The sequence below is a fragment of the Rhopalosiphum maidis genome, chromosome 2, assembly GCF_003676215.2.
Source record: "Rhopalosiphum maidis isolate BTI-1 chromosome 2, ASM367621v3, whole genome shotgun sequence".
In the NCBI taxonomy this organism is placed as follows: Eukaryota; Metazoa; Arthropoda; class Insecta; order Hemiptera; family Aphididae; genus Rhopalosiphum; species Rhopalosiphum maidis.
This window is the reverse complement of record NC_040878.1, coordinates 69,700,667-69,718,149: the sequence shown is the minus strand read 5'-3', so window position 1 is coordinate 69,718,149 and position 17,483 is coordinate 69,700,667. Positions and strand designations below refer to the sequence as shown.

At 29.2% G+C, this 17,483-nt stretch overlaps 1 protein-coding gene across 1 annotated transcript; it reads left to right on the top strand.

Annotated features, from left to right (window-relative positions):
• Nucleotides 1–14,456: 14,456 nt before the first annotated feature.
• LOC113552924 (GS homeobox 2-like) lies at nucleotides 14,457–16,914 on the top strand. The gene is made up of 2 exons (XM_026955958.1): nucleotides 14,457–15,172; nucleotides 16,106–16,914. The coding sequence occupies exons 1-2, from the start codon at nucleotides 14,671–14,673 to the stop codon at nucleotides 16,510–16,512; spliced, it is 909 nt and encodes a 302-aa protein (XP_026811759.1). The 5' UTR covers nucleotides 14,457–14,670; the 3' UTR covers nucleotides 16,513–16,914.
• The last annotated feature ends 569 nt before the right edge of the window (nucleotides 16,915–17,483 follow it).

The window sequence follows — 17,483 nt, the reverse complement described above, 5'->3', positions numbered from 1 at the left end:
TCCCAAAGTGATTCTAATAAGCGGCAACCATTGTATGTTCATTTCAAGCGAATAAATTTTTTTAATTCATAGAAAGAAGTCTGATAAAATGCAATCAAAAAAGGTTTTAATCTAAATATACTGAGTATTTATCAAGACTACAATAATAAATACAAATTCATTCAACTTGGGATTAATTTTAAGAAAATGAAAAATTTCAATAGCATTCTAGAAAAAAAACCATTTCATTTTACGAGGACTGTCTGACTCTTAACAGTATTACACTTTTTTTTTATGTTTGTGTACATTATAATGTATATTATTTTGTTATGAATTTCATGAGCATAAAATGAACTGTATTTAATATTTTAAAATACAAATTTTATTAATATCCACAGGCGAAGAACAATAATCTGGTGTTAACTTTAAGTTATAACATTATTATATATTATCCCAACATAAATAGTATTTATTTAACTGTTATTTTTAATAGCTTGTGATATTTTGCGCACAAAATGAAAAAAGTATATAAGACTATTAAAACTGGATTTTTTACTTATGTTTAGAAAAATATATTATTTGATTTATTCATCTTTAACAATTATGGTACAGGAATTTTCTTTATCGTATTCATTGGAATGTTTAATAAATTGTTATTATACGATGTGAGTAATTTTTTAAATTACATCCAATAAACTGGAGTCATATATGTGATACTACATACAATTTCAAGCAACATTAAAGGGTAGTGATCCGTTATACGATCATTAACGATTCATTATATAGATAAGCCTAAATTGTCCATTATTACGCTCCTATTGGTTTGAATACCTAATTCTAAAAGTTTGTAAATATTGTTGTTAATGTTTTTGTCAATATGAATATCTAAATATTAAATAAGTATGATTTTTAGATTATCACTATTACGTGCATATAATAACTTATTAATTTCATACCAGGCATGTATACAGAGGGAGGGTTTAGGGGTTCAAACCTCCCCCCTTCGAAATTTTTAAAGTATAGGTGTATATTTATAACATAACATAAACTAATTACACACTTTTTAGTTCATGTATTAAAAATTTATCTCCCCCCGAAAATTGATCCTGGATACGTGCTTGTTTCATACTAAACAAAATAGAAACAAAATTAAGATTTTCTTAATGAATTTTTTAAGTTACATATTTACTTTTACCTATAATAATACCATTTTTTTATAACACATAAATGTAAAAAAATAAAATATATATATAAGATTTAGTTTAATATTCAATTTCTATTGAGAAGAATAATAAATAGCTATTCTAAAATAGCAAGTACCAATATTATGACATGGATTTTCGAAGGCTATACATGAAAGTTTTTAAAAATTCTTTTTATTCGTGAAAAAAAAATAGTAAAAACACGTCATTATAAAACAAATTCCTCGAAACACTTAGAATTAAAAATTAATAGTATAAGAACATTAAAAACATTAAGAAAGATATATTTTTAACAATATTTAGGTTAAATATTATTGATAACTTAATACTATGATTTTACAGTCATCTCACTTCAATAAAGTTTAAAAGCTACTAATATATAGGTACCTACGTACATAGTACATTTACACATTAATCTATTTATTTTTCGTTAATTATATCTATATGATAGTACGTTTTTCTTATTACATAAAAAATATTAAAAAAAACATAAAATAGGTATTGTTAAGTATGTAATTGTTTGATGTGCACAATAATTTAAGTCCCAATAGACTTTCTTTAGTATATTTATATCCTTTTATAGGTACAATCTATCAGATTATTCTACCAAATTACGTAATCTTTTTGATGTTACGTTAAGCAATTTCTACTGTAATTAGATTTTGTGATAAAGATACAAGGGTGGATTCAGACCAAGATAACAGGGGAGGGGGTGATTCTTAATAGTAACACATTAATTTTGATAAAGTATTTATTTAGGTACATATATATGTTACTTTCCACATTCTCGTACAGAACAAAAAAAATGTTTGTTATAGTAGATAATAGTAATAAAAAAATATATCACTATAATTTTGTTACCCTTGAAGAATAATTACGTCAAAAATTAAAATCAGCGACTTAAACTATTTTTTGAAAGAGAACGGGGGGAGGGGGCGATCGCCCAAATTGTCCCCCTCTGGATCCGCCACTGTAAAGATACCGACTGTATGATAATGCAGTATGATGTTAGATATTTTCGTTCTGTACATCGAAGCTAATAAATTGGTGACCCCTCCTAGTGTCAAAGAATACGTAGTATGATTCATGCTCTAAATAAAATATGTTGAAACAGTGTTCCAGGTATTCCCGATGTATTTGTCAAAGTTTCGTTGATAAAGCGAAAGAAGATCTTGAGTATTTATTTTTGACGGCTCTAGACATCATAGGCAATGTCAGTGGATAAGATTTTGTGGTCGAAATATGTGCTCAGTCCTTGATTTATATAGACTTATGTCACTAGTATTTTGTGCAAGTCTGACATAGAATATATATATTTGAATGAACTTTCATCTTAACTCTCAAGAACAAAATGGAAGCTAATATTTTCACATCTAAAAAACTGATTTTCAAAATTAAATGTCACTCTATAAGGCATTCTGGATGTTTAGCTATATAAATGGAATGTATAAAAATAAAATTTCGTTCGAATACATTACTATTTTCACCTAAAAATGCACCAACAAATTTAGTAAGCTAATCGATTGTCTGCAAAAATAATGAATTAGGTAGATATTCGACATTATGTCAAAAATATTGTTTTAGAAACAAAAATTAATCGAGACATTGAGTATTGTACATTGAAAACGAATGTATTAAATATACCTATATTATGTTTATTTAGAAGGCTAACCATTATATTTGAATTTTAAAATGAGAACAGTTTCGGGGCTCTGCTGGCAGTATTATACATATGTGTGAATCGAATGAAAGAGGTGTGGGCGAAAGAAGAAAAATACGCCCAACTCACTGAAACACACATACAATAAAAACATATAAGTACTTATATGTATATACAATATACATGCTTAAATAATAAATGGTATATGTATAAATTGTATACCGCTCGTTGTTCTGACACTCGAGAGTGATATCCCATTGAGAAATGCGGTGGCGTCGTCGGCAACTATGCGCTGTTCAATTGGCAGCCATTCATCGCGCCAGAAGACGGACGCGAAAATGACTTAACAACACTTTTGTGCGGACAGACGGATGAAAACCACAGCCGCCACCGCCAAAATGGGAACAGATGGATTTGATTTGATTTTTTTTCGCTCCTCTAACGTATATGGGTAGAAATTATATATACAGGGTAATTCACAAAACACGATCATAAAGTGAACAAAATAGGCGGGTGTCATTTTATCTTATAATAATAAATTTATTGAAATTCTGACTTTTTTTTGATAACTGTTATGTACTCGATTTAAAATTTGAACGAGTAGTTTTGCAATTATTAAAATGCCTTTACTAAGAATAATAATATAGTGTTTAAAAATTGCCATTCAAAAGTATAAAATAGATGTAACTTTAATATCGAATCTAGTATTATAAAACTTGGATCATTATTACAAATTAAAATTAATTTTGATGGATTAATATTAATTATTAACAACTAAAATATTCAGATTTCCATAGCTCTCATATCTTTTAAGCTCATTACCGCAGACCTCGTATTATCCTCAAAAACTATTCGTTTGAATTTGAATTTTGATTAACTGTTTTAGAGAAATTCACTGCTAAATATTTTACAGTAGTGTAATGGAGAGGGGGTTATCATTTGAAAAACACTCCTTAAATATAATGTACAAAAGATCTCGACAACTTTAAAATATGACCTTGAAGTATAATTTAAAAATTCCAAAAATCAGAATTTCGTATCGAATTAAAAAAAAAAAAACACGGCCATCGTGCTTGGCGAATCACCCTGTATATTTTTACGCGGTAACGAAAAATATCATGTCCATTCGTATGTAGGTACGTCATCGCCGCACTGTCATATTACACGCACAGCTCTACATATTATTATATTAAATTTTATCAATGCGTGCATTATGTACAAACGAGTGCCGACACACCGCCAACGGTAGCGTTATACCTGCTATTATACATAAATCGAAATAATATGTGTACTCGCACTATACGTATAAATGTGTGTGTGTGTGTGTGTGTGTGTGTGTGTGTGTGCACTATCTCGTATAAGGGGCGCTAAATACCTGACACTCGGTGTGTACACTCGCAGCGGCTGTGCGGTGAATGTCAAAGGCACTCGAATGGCGGTCGGCCCGTGACGATCGACCGAAAGAGGTTCCTATTATGATAGCGCTATAATACCTATGTATTATTGTGTGTAGGTATTTTACAATATCGGGATAAGAGGGGTCGGGGGACGGAGAAAATTATTTGCCTGCGAGTTTTTACTTTTTTAGCCGCTGCCGCTCATTCGTTCGTTCGTTTGTCGGTAATATTTTTATATAGTTTTCCGGCGGTTATTTTTAGGATAGGATTATCGCCGATTTTGTTTCCCCCCCCAGTTCAGAGTTTTGCACGCACGCACGCATTATCGATTAACTTCTCCGTGAAAACCTTAATATAGACAACAACACAATGTAGTACAAATTCAAAAATACGACAATAATTTTTCATATCGCTGTAGTACTACTTACGTATTATTAAAACTATTTAATTATTATTAAAAATCAGCAATATCGTGAAATTACATAAATATTATTTATTATAATATTTTAGTGACGTTACCGTACAGTGCATATTATGTAGGTCTATATAATACAATATTACTAAACGAAATGCCATCTTCTTGTTTATTATCTTCTTCTTTATGTTTATATTATGTTTCTCTCGGAGAAAAATCGTTATGATAAAAACATACAATAATTATTCACATAAATTAAAACATAGATTTTAGATTGCTATGGATAATTTTTTTTTAACTTGTGCCTTCTGAATATCAGTTTTGGTACCGTTAAATATTTACTTACCAACATATCGGAGCGTTGACTAGCTATCCACCAACAAAAAAAAATTAAATAATACTACAATTACTTACGACTATATTTTTATTGTAGAATCGTACCAACATCATACTACACATACGCAATAAAGAGGTGTCATATTGTTACAGTATAATATATTAATAAAAACACATTATTGCAGACTATAAGATCCGATGATATTTAACAATGATGTATTGATTAGATATACAATCCGTAAACTTAATATAAAATAAAATATAATGACTATAAGAGTATGACATAATATAATACAGTATTGTATTTATTATATTTAAGACAATAAAGGAAACTTATGTAAAGGGCTATAATATAAGAACACAACAATAGTATATAATATATTCAGAAGTGTTAATGACTGTATATTATAATTTATAGTTTTTAAAATGCCGTCCTTTTCGTGACTGATGGCGTAGAATTGGCACGTGTATAAAAACTGCAGGTTCATGAACCTTTACTTCATTCTTTTGATGTGTATTACGGTGGTGTTCGTGACGTACATGGTAGTGCGGGGTATGCCACCTTTATAAGTTTTTTTGTTCGTTTTCTGCTGCGGAGTTATTTGTTTTTTTTTTCAAATATAGTTCTTCCTAAATTATAATTTGAGATCTATTTGTGGAAACTATAATTATTCAGGAGCCATTACAAGAAGGTGATTCTCATTGTAATAATTGTGTTCTACAGTAATTGATTAAAATAATTTTAAGGAAAAATACACTAAAATCTACAAAATGAAATATTAAATATAAATTATGAACATACCCGTTAAACGATTTAAACTATCATTGTCATCTACATTCTACATGTATATACTGTATGCAAAGTTAAATTTAACTCCATAAATTCAAATCAATAGTTTTCTATGTTTCTGTTCTACATTTTATTTAAAAAATAGATACATCAATTAATATAAATGTGTATATGTATACTATATAAATGAATGTTTCTTTCTTTATCCGCTAAGTGTATGGTTATTTATTTTGTATTCTGTTTATTCTTTTTTTTCGATTTTGGTTTCAATTTTAAATTCCCTTTTTTAAAGTTGTATATTATTTTAAAATTTTACTAGATAAATTTGCTATTTTGAATATCAATAATAAAAATATTTTCAATTTTAATTTTATAAAAAAATTTTCAAAATATTAACATCAATTTCAAGCTCTGTGTTTTCCATTTATTGTCAGGCTGTCACGAGCAAGATGGACTCAGACGTGAACACAGTACTACTACAACGCCCGTTACATTGTGGCATAACCATAAACACCCATAATCTCGAAAGTCGAAAGGCTGTGTATGTACGTCCATTTTGTACTGATGGACATAGACGTTCAACACGCGGTTTTCGGCGACTTGGTGGTTAAAACTGGACGACGGTGACCGTCTTTGGCTACTGGCTTATATTTTTTTTTAAATCTAATCAGAGTATAACTGCTCAAACTTTGTTATTTATATATTTTTAATATTGTATGTGTAAAGAAAACTTGATTTTATTTTGATATTGCTATATAAAGAAATTAAACGATACATTAAATTTAAAAAAAAATATAATAATATGAAAATTATTATTCACAATATTCATAAAGTGGTTTTTATACCAAAGCCTTTCTCAAATGAATAATTAAATCGTTTTCTACGTTTAATATTGACTAATTTAGAGCAATCAAGTACGATCAATTTAAATGTAAATTCGTATTGCTTTGTTGCGTTTATTAATTTATAAAATTTATGTACGTTTCACTAAAATTATATTATGTAGGTGTGTTCAAAAAAAGTGATAATAATTCATAGTTTATAGTCGTTTATCAAATTTGTATACATTATTAAAGAATTCAAAAGTAATTTTTTTTATAGTATACATTAAATTAAAGGATATACTCGTAATCTTGAATATTAATCATTTCTCAAATTTATATATGATTATTATTTGTGTGAATAAGATTATTATGTGTGTGTGAATTAATAATATGTACAATAGGAATATATAAACAGATTAATTATAAATGTATAATAGGTACTATACTGCCTATACTGTGTGTATGTACGCTTATGATAAATTATTAATTTCGTATTAAAATTATTAAATTATTTTAATTTTAATTAAAAGTGCTTTGTCTGATATTATGTTCCATGTCATCCAATCATATGAATTTTAATCATATTATTGCAGATTTCCTGCTATATAATTTTCATATTTTTTAGAAATTTAATTGTCTTATAACAATAAACAATTATTGACAACATGGTGTGGATAGTAAACATAGTCAAACGCCAAAATAAATTTCGATGTACATACCTACCAAAATAAAATATTTTAGTTTGAGTTGATAGTTTAAAAATTCAATACAGTTTCTTTTTTTGTGAAATGAACTTTATTATGTCTTATACAGTTATATAGTAATATAGTATATTTACTTTGTATTTTATACTATGCAGGTAAAGTATACCAATTTACGATGATTAGTGACTAGTGTTATCGTCTTATGGTCTTAACTGGTGACTAAAGGCAATGTAGCGAGACATTCATAATTGTTATGTATAATATAATATTAATATAGATATATTGCATAATCACAAGTACAGTGCCTAGATAATTTGGTTAAGGTAGGTTAATAATTTGGTTAACATTTTTCAAAAAAATATGTGTCCCGTAAAATTATAATATTATAATAATATGAATTACAAAGAAATAGAAAATTAATAAAATATTGACGTTCCCAAATAATTATAATAGTGGTTAGAGCTATAAACTATATAAAATTGTATCATCAATAATAAAAATAGTATATAGAATATAAATATGAATATATTTTTTCGTCGCATTGATTACGTTATTTTGTACAAACCATTAGATTCAGGCATCCGTAAACCACATAAAAGGGCGAAAAAAACAAGGAAAAATAAAAAGGTACAATATCGTTAACAAAATATACAGAGAAACGTCTAGACAAAAGTTATTTGATACATAAAACATGAATGCGATATGTTACATCTCTCGTGTCCAGTACTTTTGATACATTTTTTTATGTTAGTTTTCAAGTGATGTCGCTTCATGGGTAATCTATTTCCACAACCTACAATACTGCACAGGACATATTTTCACATCGTATTTCGATTATTTTTGCATTTTCTATTCTTACATATGACGGCATCATCCGTTTTCCACGGCATCAATTTAAAATGTTCTATCCGCAATTCGATATCCCTGTGAATTTTTTTCTTTTCGATCGACGAAACAGTGATTCGTGTACGTTATTCGAATACATGTAATATTATCATTGAATTCTTTCCTGTCCAAGCCCGTGATACTCAAACCATTTGCACACACGTATGGGTCGTGTTCTCACCTCGTACACAATTTAATAAACATACATAAACATGATAAACCACGGCCGTTTGTTATTGTTGTCCAAACATAATTTTCTCATCTGCCACACAATGTTCTATAAGCCCGGAAAATAATGTTGCTTTTTCATTATGGGAAATATTATATCCCTCCAACACGTCACTCGTGTAAACAAAGTGTTCAAAAAAAAAAAAATTATAGAACCAACATAAATTGAGGAAACGATATCAATATATCATATATTCATATTGATAATTTTGTCAAACAGTATTTATTGAAGTTTACCTACTCATATGTTTTTTTTTTAAAAGCATTTAAGTAATTATGAAAAGTATCTTAATATGTTTAAAAATCCAGCCTAGTAGTATAAATGTTATTTTCTCAAGTTATGTATTTTAGTAAATATTTTGATTTTGTAATCAAAGTTGTAATAATATTATTAATAATTATAATATTACATCAAAATATTGTTTTCATTATAAATAATATTATTTCTATTTTTTACTTTATAGTCTTTTCATTCTTTTGAAAATATTGAGTGAATCATTATAATTTGTTTTTTAATTAAAAATATAATATTATAGAAATTGAAATTTCCAACTAAAAAAAAATGAAAGCTATAATGTATAACATATATGGTTTCGTGTTTATGTTTGAATTAATTTTATAATGCAGAACTATATTATAAAATTGCAATTCGAATTGAATTCAGTCGAATGAATTTACAGCGCCATTCAATTAACAGTTTTGATTTTTTAATTTGTTTAAAAAAAAATTATCGGTAAACGTATCTGATACGTCTTTCAATTAATTATTTTTATTATTTATACCGGAATTCATCAATTTTTTTGTTTTGACGCTCAATATAATAATTATTGTCATATACCTATTCCATAAACTACTCACTCGTACAATATTATATTATCGTCAACGTTTAAAACCGGATATGACAGACGATTAAACGATTCGTATTGTTATCGGTTATCCCTTCGTCGTCCCTCCACGGCCGTTCGTTACCCTTTTTTATTTCCCGCGGCGGCAGTATTACCATCCCCAGTGCCGGTTACTCCGCCCTTGCACAGAAGGTTTCGTCCAATAAACACACACGATCAATGAAAAAAAAAAAATAGATAATAATAATAACCAGTCGGTCCGTGAAGGGGTAACGGTTGTAATAGTGTAAACGATTTTATATTCCTCTTTTAGCGGCTGAATGTGTACAATTATATAATATTATTATTAGACACATTATTTATTGTGCAATGCATACTACAGTGACCCATCTAAATGGTAATCGTAATAACGACCGACTCAGTCATCATATTTTTACGTACGGTCGGTGAGGGGAGTGGAGACTGGAGATAGTATCAGAGAGAACTCGATACAGGGCGACCATCATCCACGCAATTTCTGTAATAACATAAAATACTTGAGAACTATATGATATAAAACCGTCGTTTAAGATGACGGTTTCAGGTACCTACCACCATAGATAAATAAAAAATATTGACACAAAAAGGTTAGTTTTATTGACATTACTAAAACTATTAAATTAGTTTATTGCATAGAATTTAGAAATATATCGATAAAGACAGAATGGTATTGAAAAATGTCGTAACCTTGTCAATTAAACATAAATACCTATACAGCTAACGATTCCACGTGTGCTTGTACTAATCTTTAATACTCATATGATATTAGTTTTATAACTTGAAATATAAGCAATTTCAGCACGGCGATGGCGCTTTCTATGGTCTATATAATTTTGATGATTTCTAACGGCATACAACGCGCGAGATTACCATACAGAGATAATATTATTGGTAAAAGTAATACACACAAGCACCTGATAATCAGTGGTGTTCCATTAATATTTTTGAGAGTATAGTATATCATCAAATATAAACATTTAATACAATAAGAATATTTTTCTTATGATCTATAGGAGTAAAGCCGGTAAAGAGCGTGCCAATAATATGGAAAAAAATTGAGGTTGAGAGCATACGCAGTATACCCATAATATTGAAAAAAATGTTGAGAATATATGGCGTGTATATACGCCGTGTATAGTATACCGTATGGGAACACCCCTGCTGATAATAGTGATAGCAGAACACTCTCTGTAACTTATGCGCCACATCAGATACAATCGAGCATATTTTCACGGAATGTCGCGAATTATTGGGCCAAAATGTACCCATGCAATATACCCTCTACAATATATGTGAATTTCTTGCACCTATTCCAGAAACCATCACTCTGCTTACAATATTGTTTCATCTACTGAAGTTATACTATTTCATTTAAGCTATCATTATAACAGCATATCTGTAAGACTTATCTTATAAGCTTTTATAATTGTCTACTTCATTAATCTACGAACTTAAGTCGTAATACCTTAGATTTATAAAACGTTAATAACCTGGCGTTAATGCTTGCATATAAGAATACAAGCAATAAATATTCCATACGTCCATATTTGGCAGACTACAAACATCGTGACTATTTTGATTAGGTCAGAATATGCAACGCGTTGGCTACTTACATGACCTAAGCGAGAAATAATATTAATAGTCGTGTGTGTAGTACCAATCCCGGATATTTCACATATTAGTATTATTATTATTGTTTCCCCGGACTTGCAATAATCGTCCCAAGCGTCGACTGTAGTTATTCAAATACGGTCAGGTTCAATCTGTTAAACTTAATGGTTTAAATAACCGAAACGTTTAAAAACATACTTCGATGTGCTTCGACGCGGCTCAAATTCCACGATTATATACAAAAATCCTCTTTAAATCGCTCACAATGAACGCGCACTGCTTAATTTCTTCCTTTTTTACAGTAGATTACTACTTTGCAAAAGTCTTTATTATATATCTAATAGTTTAGAAAATATAAACTTATTTACATAAAGAATAAAAAATACTATAGCTTATGGGTATTGTGCTAAAGCCTATGTTTAATAGAACTGCATAAAGAACTTGATTCGAAAATAAATCTCCTCCATAATAAATAAAATATACTTATTTGTATATATATATATTTTAAACAAAACTTCTCATTCTATACTTGAGAGCTATTTTAATTGTATTATTTATAACTATAAAAGATAATAATATAACAATTATAAACATAAATAGGGAATAGTTAAAATACAACTAAGTACCTATTAAATGAGCTGGGTTATTAACTAAGCACAATTAGCATAATTTAATTGACATTACGAACTACGACGCATATTATGCAATGAGTGATTGTACACATAGACTAAGTATTATTATAAAATAGTTTTCATCAAAATACTATTTTATTTATTAAATAATATTGTATTAAAATTTTTATAATATTATGATCAACTGTAAATAAATATTTCAATTTACACAATCGATACATTTTAATAAAAAATTAATAAATAAAACTATTGAAGCTTTTAAAAAAAAATCATACCATTGTTTAAAAAAACAATTAGATTTCTTAAAATAATTGTATTGGTTTCGACTTCATACATAAAATTGTTTTCACGATTGATAAGTTCTTGGAATCCTGTTACCTAAATAGAGGCATTAAGTATCTTAAGAGAATCAGTTTTCTGCTAAGTGATAACATATTTAAAAAATAATAAGAAATATTATTTAGATATGCGGTAAGATGGCTACTGGCTAGTATACATTTTAATAATTTATTATATGAAATAATATTATTTTTTCTGACATTTTAAATGATAAATATTATAATAACATTAGTCCTTAATATTAATAATTTCATTTTTATTAGGTAAATTGTAAATGTACACTTATCTCAAAATAAAATTGTAAAATTTAAATACAAATTATTATTAATTTAAAAATATCTTTAATTCTTCATTGAAACTTAATAACTTCGGTTTTATATACCTAAATAAAACTTAAATTTAATGAAATAAAATGATTAAAAATATAATATATATTAGTTGGTACTTACTTATTATTATTGTATGTTCAAAAAAAATAAATTGTGTTACTTTTCTATGGGTATTTAATTTATTTGACATTCACTCATATATTTTTTATTTCAATTGTTTTATTTATGTTAAGTAATTTATTTTTACACTCCATGTTATAATATTATTATTATACAATATCTAATATATATTAATAATATACTTTTATATATTTGTATATAAAATAACGGCACAATATTATATTATGCAATACAAATTATGGTATATTTTAACAGTAAAAACATTTTTTTTTTTTTCGTAAATACGTTAGTTACCTTAATAATTTGGTTTTTAAATTTATTTGTATATATTAAATTTTTAAAATATTTTATTTGCTGAAAACTAAATAATAGTACTTTAGTTTTTATTAATTTTAAAATTCTAAGAAAATCAGATCAAATTAATGGAACATCAGTTAAGCACTGAAATAGTTAAATAATATCATTAGGTATATGAGCGCTGTCATTAATGCCATACAATGTAAAACTGATTTTCTCGTTGAATTTTTATTTTAATATTTAATCTATTAAATCGCATTATTATTTATGAGGGGCATTTACAGTACTAAATTTAATAATCCCGAAAAGGTGTTGAGTGTTGACACTAAATATAATGTGTTTATTATATATATATGGAATATAATATGGATACATGGTATATATTATACACAAGGTTATCCATTTAAGTGTCTACACTAATATTATTTCAAAAACTCTAAACTCTTTTGAAAATATTATTTTTCATTATTAATGTCATTATAAAAAAGTAAAATTGAATAATATTTTAACAATTTCATATCGGTATCATTTTTTTTAAGTTTTACTGTTTGAATGACAATATACATTTTAAATTTCATATTTTAAAATTTCCTATAATTTGAATATTCTAATCCATAAAATTAAATTTCGAACGAGTTAATTATTCATCGATATTATAAATTAGATGCGTGGATGGGTGGACTAAAATTTGGTTGGGTGTACTGTTCGTAATTCATCTAAACTGTAAATAGTTATAAAGTTTTAATTAATTAACTACTCATTTTAAATACTCCAAAATATGTTTTTCGGAATATAAAATTAAAAATGTAGATATGCTGTCTTCAAAAAGACAATATTTTGAATATTGATAACAAAACGAATTGTAAAAATATATTTTTTCTTTCCCAAATGCCATAAAATTGAATAAAAACGATATTTAAAAACAATTAGTTTAGACACTTATAGTTTTTACTGTATAATAACAGCAATGTTTGAGAAGAGATAACGATACGACCCGCAGATAGCGGGTAGAACACCGTATTTATATTATTTTCCCATATCGTAAGGAAAGGCTAGACAGTGTAAAATATTTTAGTGTTACGACATAATAGTTAATGCATACATGCAACAGCGTTAATTTCGTCCATGGTGATTAATCACGAAGGGTAAATTATGAAATACATTCATACAATATATACATACAATAGAGTTTCTTACGACAAACGCGTTAATAATGTCCATATAAGTACTACGTATTTACAAATATCGTATCATACATAATATAATTGGCCTCGTATTCACAAGCAGAATCTATTCAAATATATTGTTGATCATCACGAGTAGTCGACAGCGGTGACGAATGACGTTTCCGCGTCTGGTGCATCGTGGATAGCAAATATAAGCGTGTCGGTTAAAGAACACGGATCGGTTGCGGCGGAAGTTATCGGGGTATGATTAATAAAACGGGGGCCGGTGCGGATATTTGTTTACGAGGAAACTCACGAGGAGTGGGGGTTGGTCGAGTGGATTGATTTTCGGTCGCTGGACAGATATATAATTGTATACTGACGGACAATTAGCGGGATGGGTTTTTAAAAACAGTCAATAAACACACTATTGTATACAACAGCAGAGGCGACACATACGCACACACAGACACGCTGTACTCGAAGCACCCTCTCTCTTGAGGGCTGCAAAATAAGGGTCGTACCATACAAGATATCGGTAGGCGGTGCCTGACAGACGGATCATGGTTTGGTAGTGGGGACGACCCTCGAGGTTGGTCTGTGGGGTTGGTGCGACGCAGATCTCCAGCAGACAGTCAGTCGCCCCACAACCCCGCTATCGAAGACCTCAACGCTGGACGTCGTCGTGTACGCGCGCGCAAATCCATATACGTTCGTCACGTAGTTATTACACTGCACGCAGATCGTATTATTGCAACCGCATTAAAATATTATATTTCCGTCGGTTATTAGTTTATTAAAGTCTCGACGTTGCGTCACGTGCGTGTGATAGGATTACCATTGATACCAAGTCGTTTCCACCGGCAGCCACGATGGACGGTCCTCGTTGGCCCGTGACGATGACCTCGACCAAGAAGACCATGTCCCGGTCATTTCTGATCGACACACTCATAGGAAGCGTCAAACGTCCCTCCAATACCGCCGCCGTTGCTGCTGCCGCCGCTGCAGCTTCCGTATCCGCGGCCTCCGTATCTTATCATCCACAACTTAATGAGTACATTCAGTTCTTGAATAGGACTGCAGCAGCGGCCGCCGTCTATGGATACCAATCTCCGACGCCCGTTGTATTTCCATCGGCAACTAATCCGCGGTTTTTCGGTTATCCGGTTGGCGGCAGTAGCAGTGCAGGTGCCGTTGGTGCATTCGGCAAAGACCACCAACAGCAACAGCATCACCATCAGAAGCAGATATCACCAACGGTCGTAAAACCAATTCCCTTTGTAGCCACCAGCACGCCCTTGAAGAATAAACCACATCATGCTAAGACTTCGGCGAAAAAGAGAACCGCGAACGAAATGATAGACCACGACTCGGGTAAGTTTTGATATAAAAATATATAATAAATAAAGAAGATTGAGTATTTTAATTCTATTATTAGTTAGGTATCATTATAGAAACAGTATTGTATTAAAAGTTTCGGTAAAGAAATTTAAAACGAAAAATGTCTCCGTGAACTTGTAATACATTACACATAATACTTTATTATACATAATTGAATGAGGCGTATAATTTAATTTAGTTCAATATCGATTCAAAATTTTAAAAATTATTTTACTATAAAATTTGTCAGTCATGAGTTTTTAATTACTAGTTGTTTGGTGGTAAGGTATATAATACACCTTAAATTGTTATTGTAAGTTTGAAAATATTTTGACATTGTTTAAATTTTAAATACATCATCAAACAATGTTAATTTTGAATAACATTATTAAAAATGTTCGAAAAGAAGGGAAAATGTTGTCAACTTTACCTAAGAGATTTGCTTTAGGTGCTTTATTAATTATTACTTGCTAATGATGGGAGATTAAAAAAAAGTGATTTCCTTTCAATAAATCTAATAATAATATAATATAATATGTTAATAAAAGAGGATTTTAAACAGCCACAAATAATTCCTTTTTACCAAACTTCTTTACTGACATTTTATTATACTCTTATTTTTCTTCACTTAATTCGAACAGAATTTAGAATAAAAATAATACTTATACAATGTTTTCAAATATATTATTATTCTTATTATTGTATAATTTTTTTTAAATTCTGAATACGAAATCTTTACTTTTACAATGCCTATAACATTAATATCAATATCCTTGATTAGTAATTAAATTAAATTATTTGTACATAGTTCAAGACGCGCGCCCTCTACCATTATATACGACCATATTATAATATTATTATATATATATTAATCCGGATATATTGCTTCATATGATGACGGTCCTTAATTTCTGGTTTTTTCTCTAGAATGTGTTGTGACTGAAGACTCACAACGAGAAAATGGCGAAAGCGACACAGATTCCGGAAGTTCGAAAAGGATCCGGACAGCGTTCACCAGTAACCAGCTATTGGAATTGGAACGAGAATTCTCCAGCAATATGTATTTGTCACGATTGAGGCGCATAGAGATTGCCAACTATCTACGGTTGTCCGAGAAGCAGGTGAAAATTTGGTTCCAGAACAGACGAGTCAAGCACAAGAAAGAAGATGGACCCGCGTCATCGATCAAGCAAGAAACGTCGTGCTGCAACTGTTCGAAATCATGTCACCAGTCGTCCACGGCGGTCGGGAATACGTCCAGTTGTCGGCAAAACGATACCGACGGCGGTGACGGGGATGGGCGCTGTGGTCAGTTTGACCACGTAGATGCGTAGGCGAACAAGCTATATTATGATAGTTCACCCGTGGCAAGTACAAACATTAATTTATGGGCAATGGCTGTGATGAAGAGTGGCGGTCGAATGACATCGATCAACCACTGTAATATCGTAACACGAATTTATTTTTCAACCGTTCATGGTGGACGCGAAATGACTAAGTCACCAACGAGTTTAGTTATTGGTGAAAGAATAACAGGATTCTTCGTCCTTCGTGTACTGCGCGTTATCCTAAACCAGTAATAGTCAGAAATGGCTTTGACAGTGTCAATGAAATAAGACGCAACTGATACGCGTGGTTTAAACGAAATATATTATTATATATAGTTTAATAAATATTACGTTTACTAAATTATCATAATTAAAATATTTATATTTGTAATTGTTTTTTTATATTGTATATTAAATTTTTTTTAATATTTTAATAAGAGTTGTAATAAAGTTTGTCATTGTTGATAATATACAAAATCTGACGAAATAATTTATTACTTAATACTCATCCGAGTACTTACTATATAATATAAGGTTATGCAAATCAAAAATAAGTTTTGTTAAAAAAAATATTGAATTCCCTTCTTTTAAAAAAATTCAGTGCCACGTATTAAAATTTAGAAAAAACGTAATTATCATTATCATTGTATTTTCTTAATACATTATTGCTCCTTAAATTTTAAATTAGAATAAATACTTATATATTTGTATGTTAAGTTTGGGAAACGAGAGCAAAAATCCAATATTCTTTTTTTTTCATTTTGGAAAGAACGATGGGTGAAATCTATAAAGACTGAACAATTTCGATATTCAGAAATCAGAGGACTCCGTATTTAAAAAGTTTATAGTTTGTTTCCTACAAAAAAAATGCTGTTTGAAGGTATTCATAATATAATGACATATTTGTTTCACAATAAATTAGTTTTACATTAATATTTTCTTTTTTTTATGAGTGGCGTTATTACACAAAATCGGTA

Bases quoted from the DNA above. Each gene is read 5' to 3' on its own strand.
- LOC113552924 (XM_026955958.1), top strand. From the start codon at position 14,671: ATGGACGGTCCTCGTTGGCCCGTGACGATGACCTCGACCAAGAAGACC. The intron at 15,173-16,105 runs GTAAGTTTTGAT...TTTTTTCTCTAG, and splicing joins AATGATAGACCACGACTCGG to AATGTGTTGTGACTGAAGAC.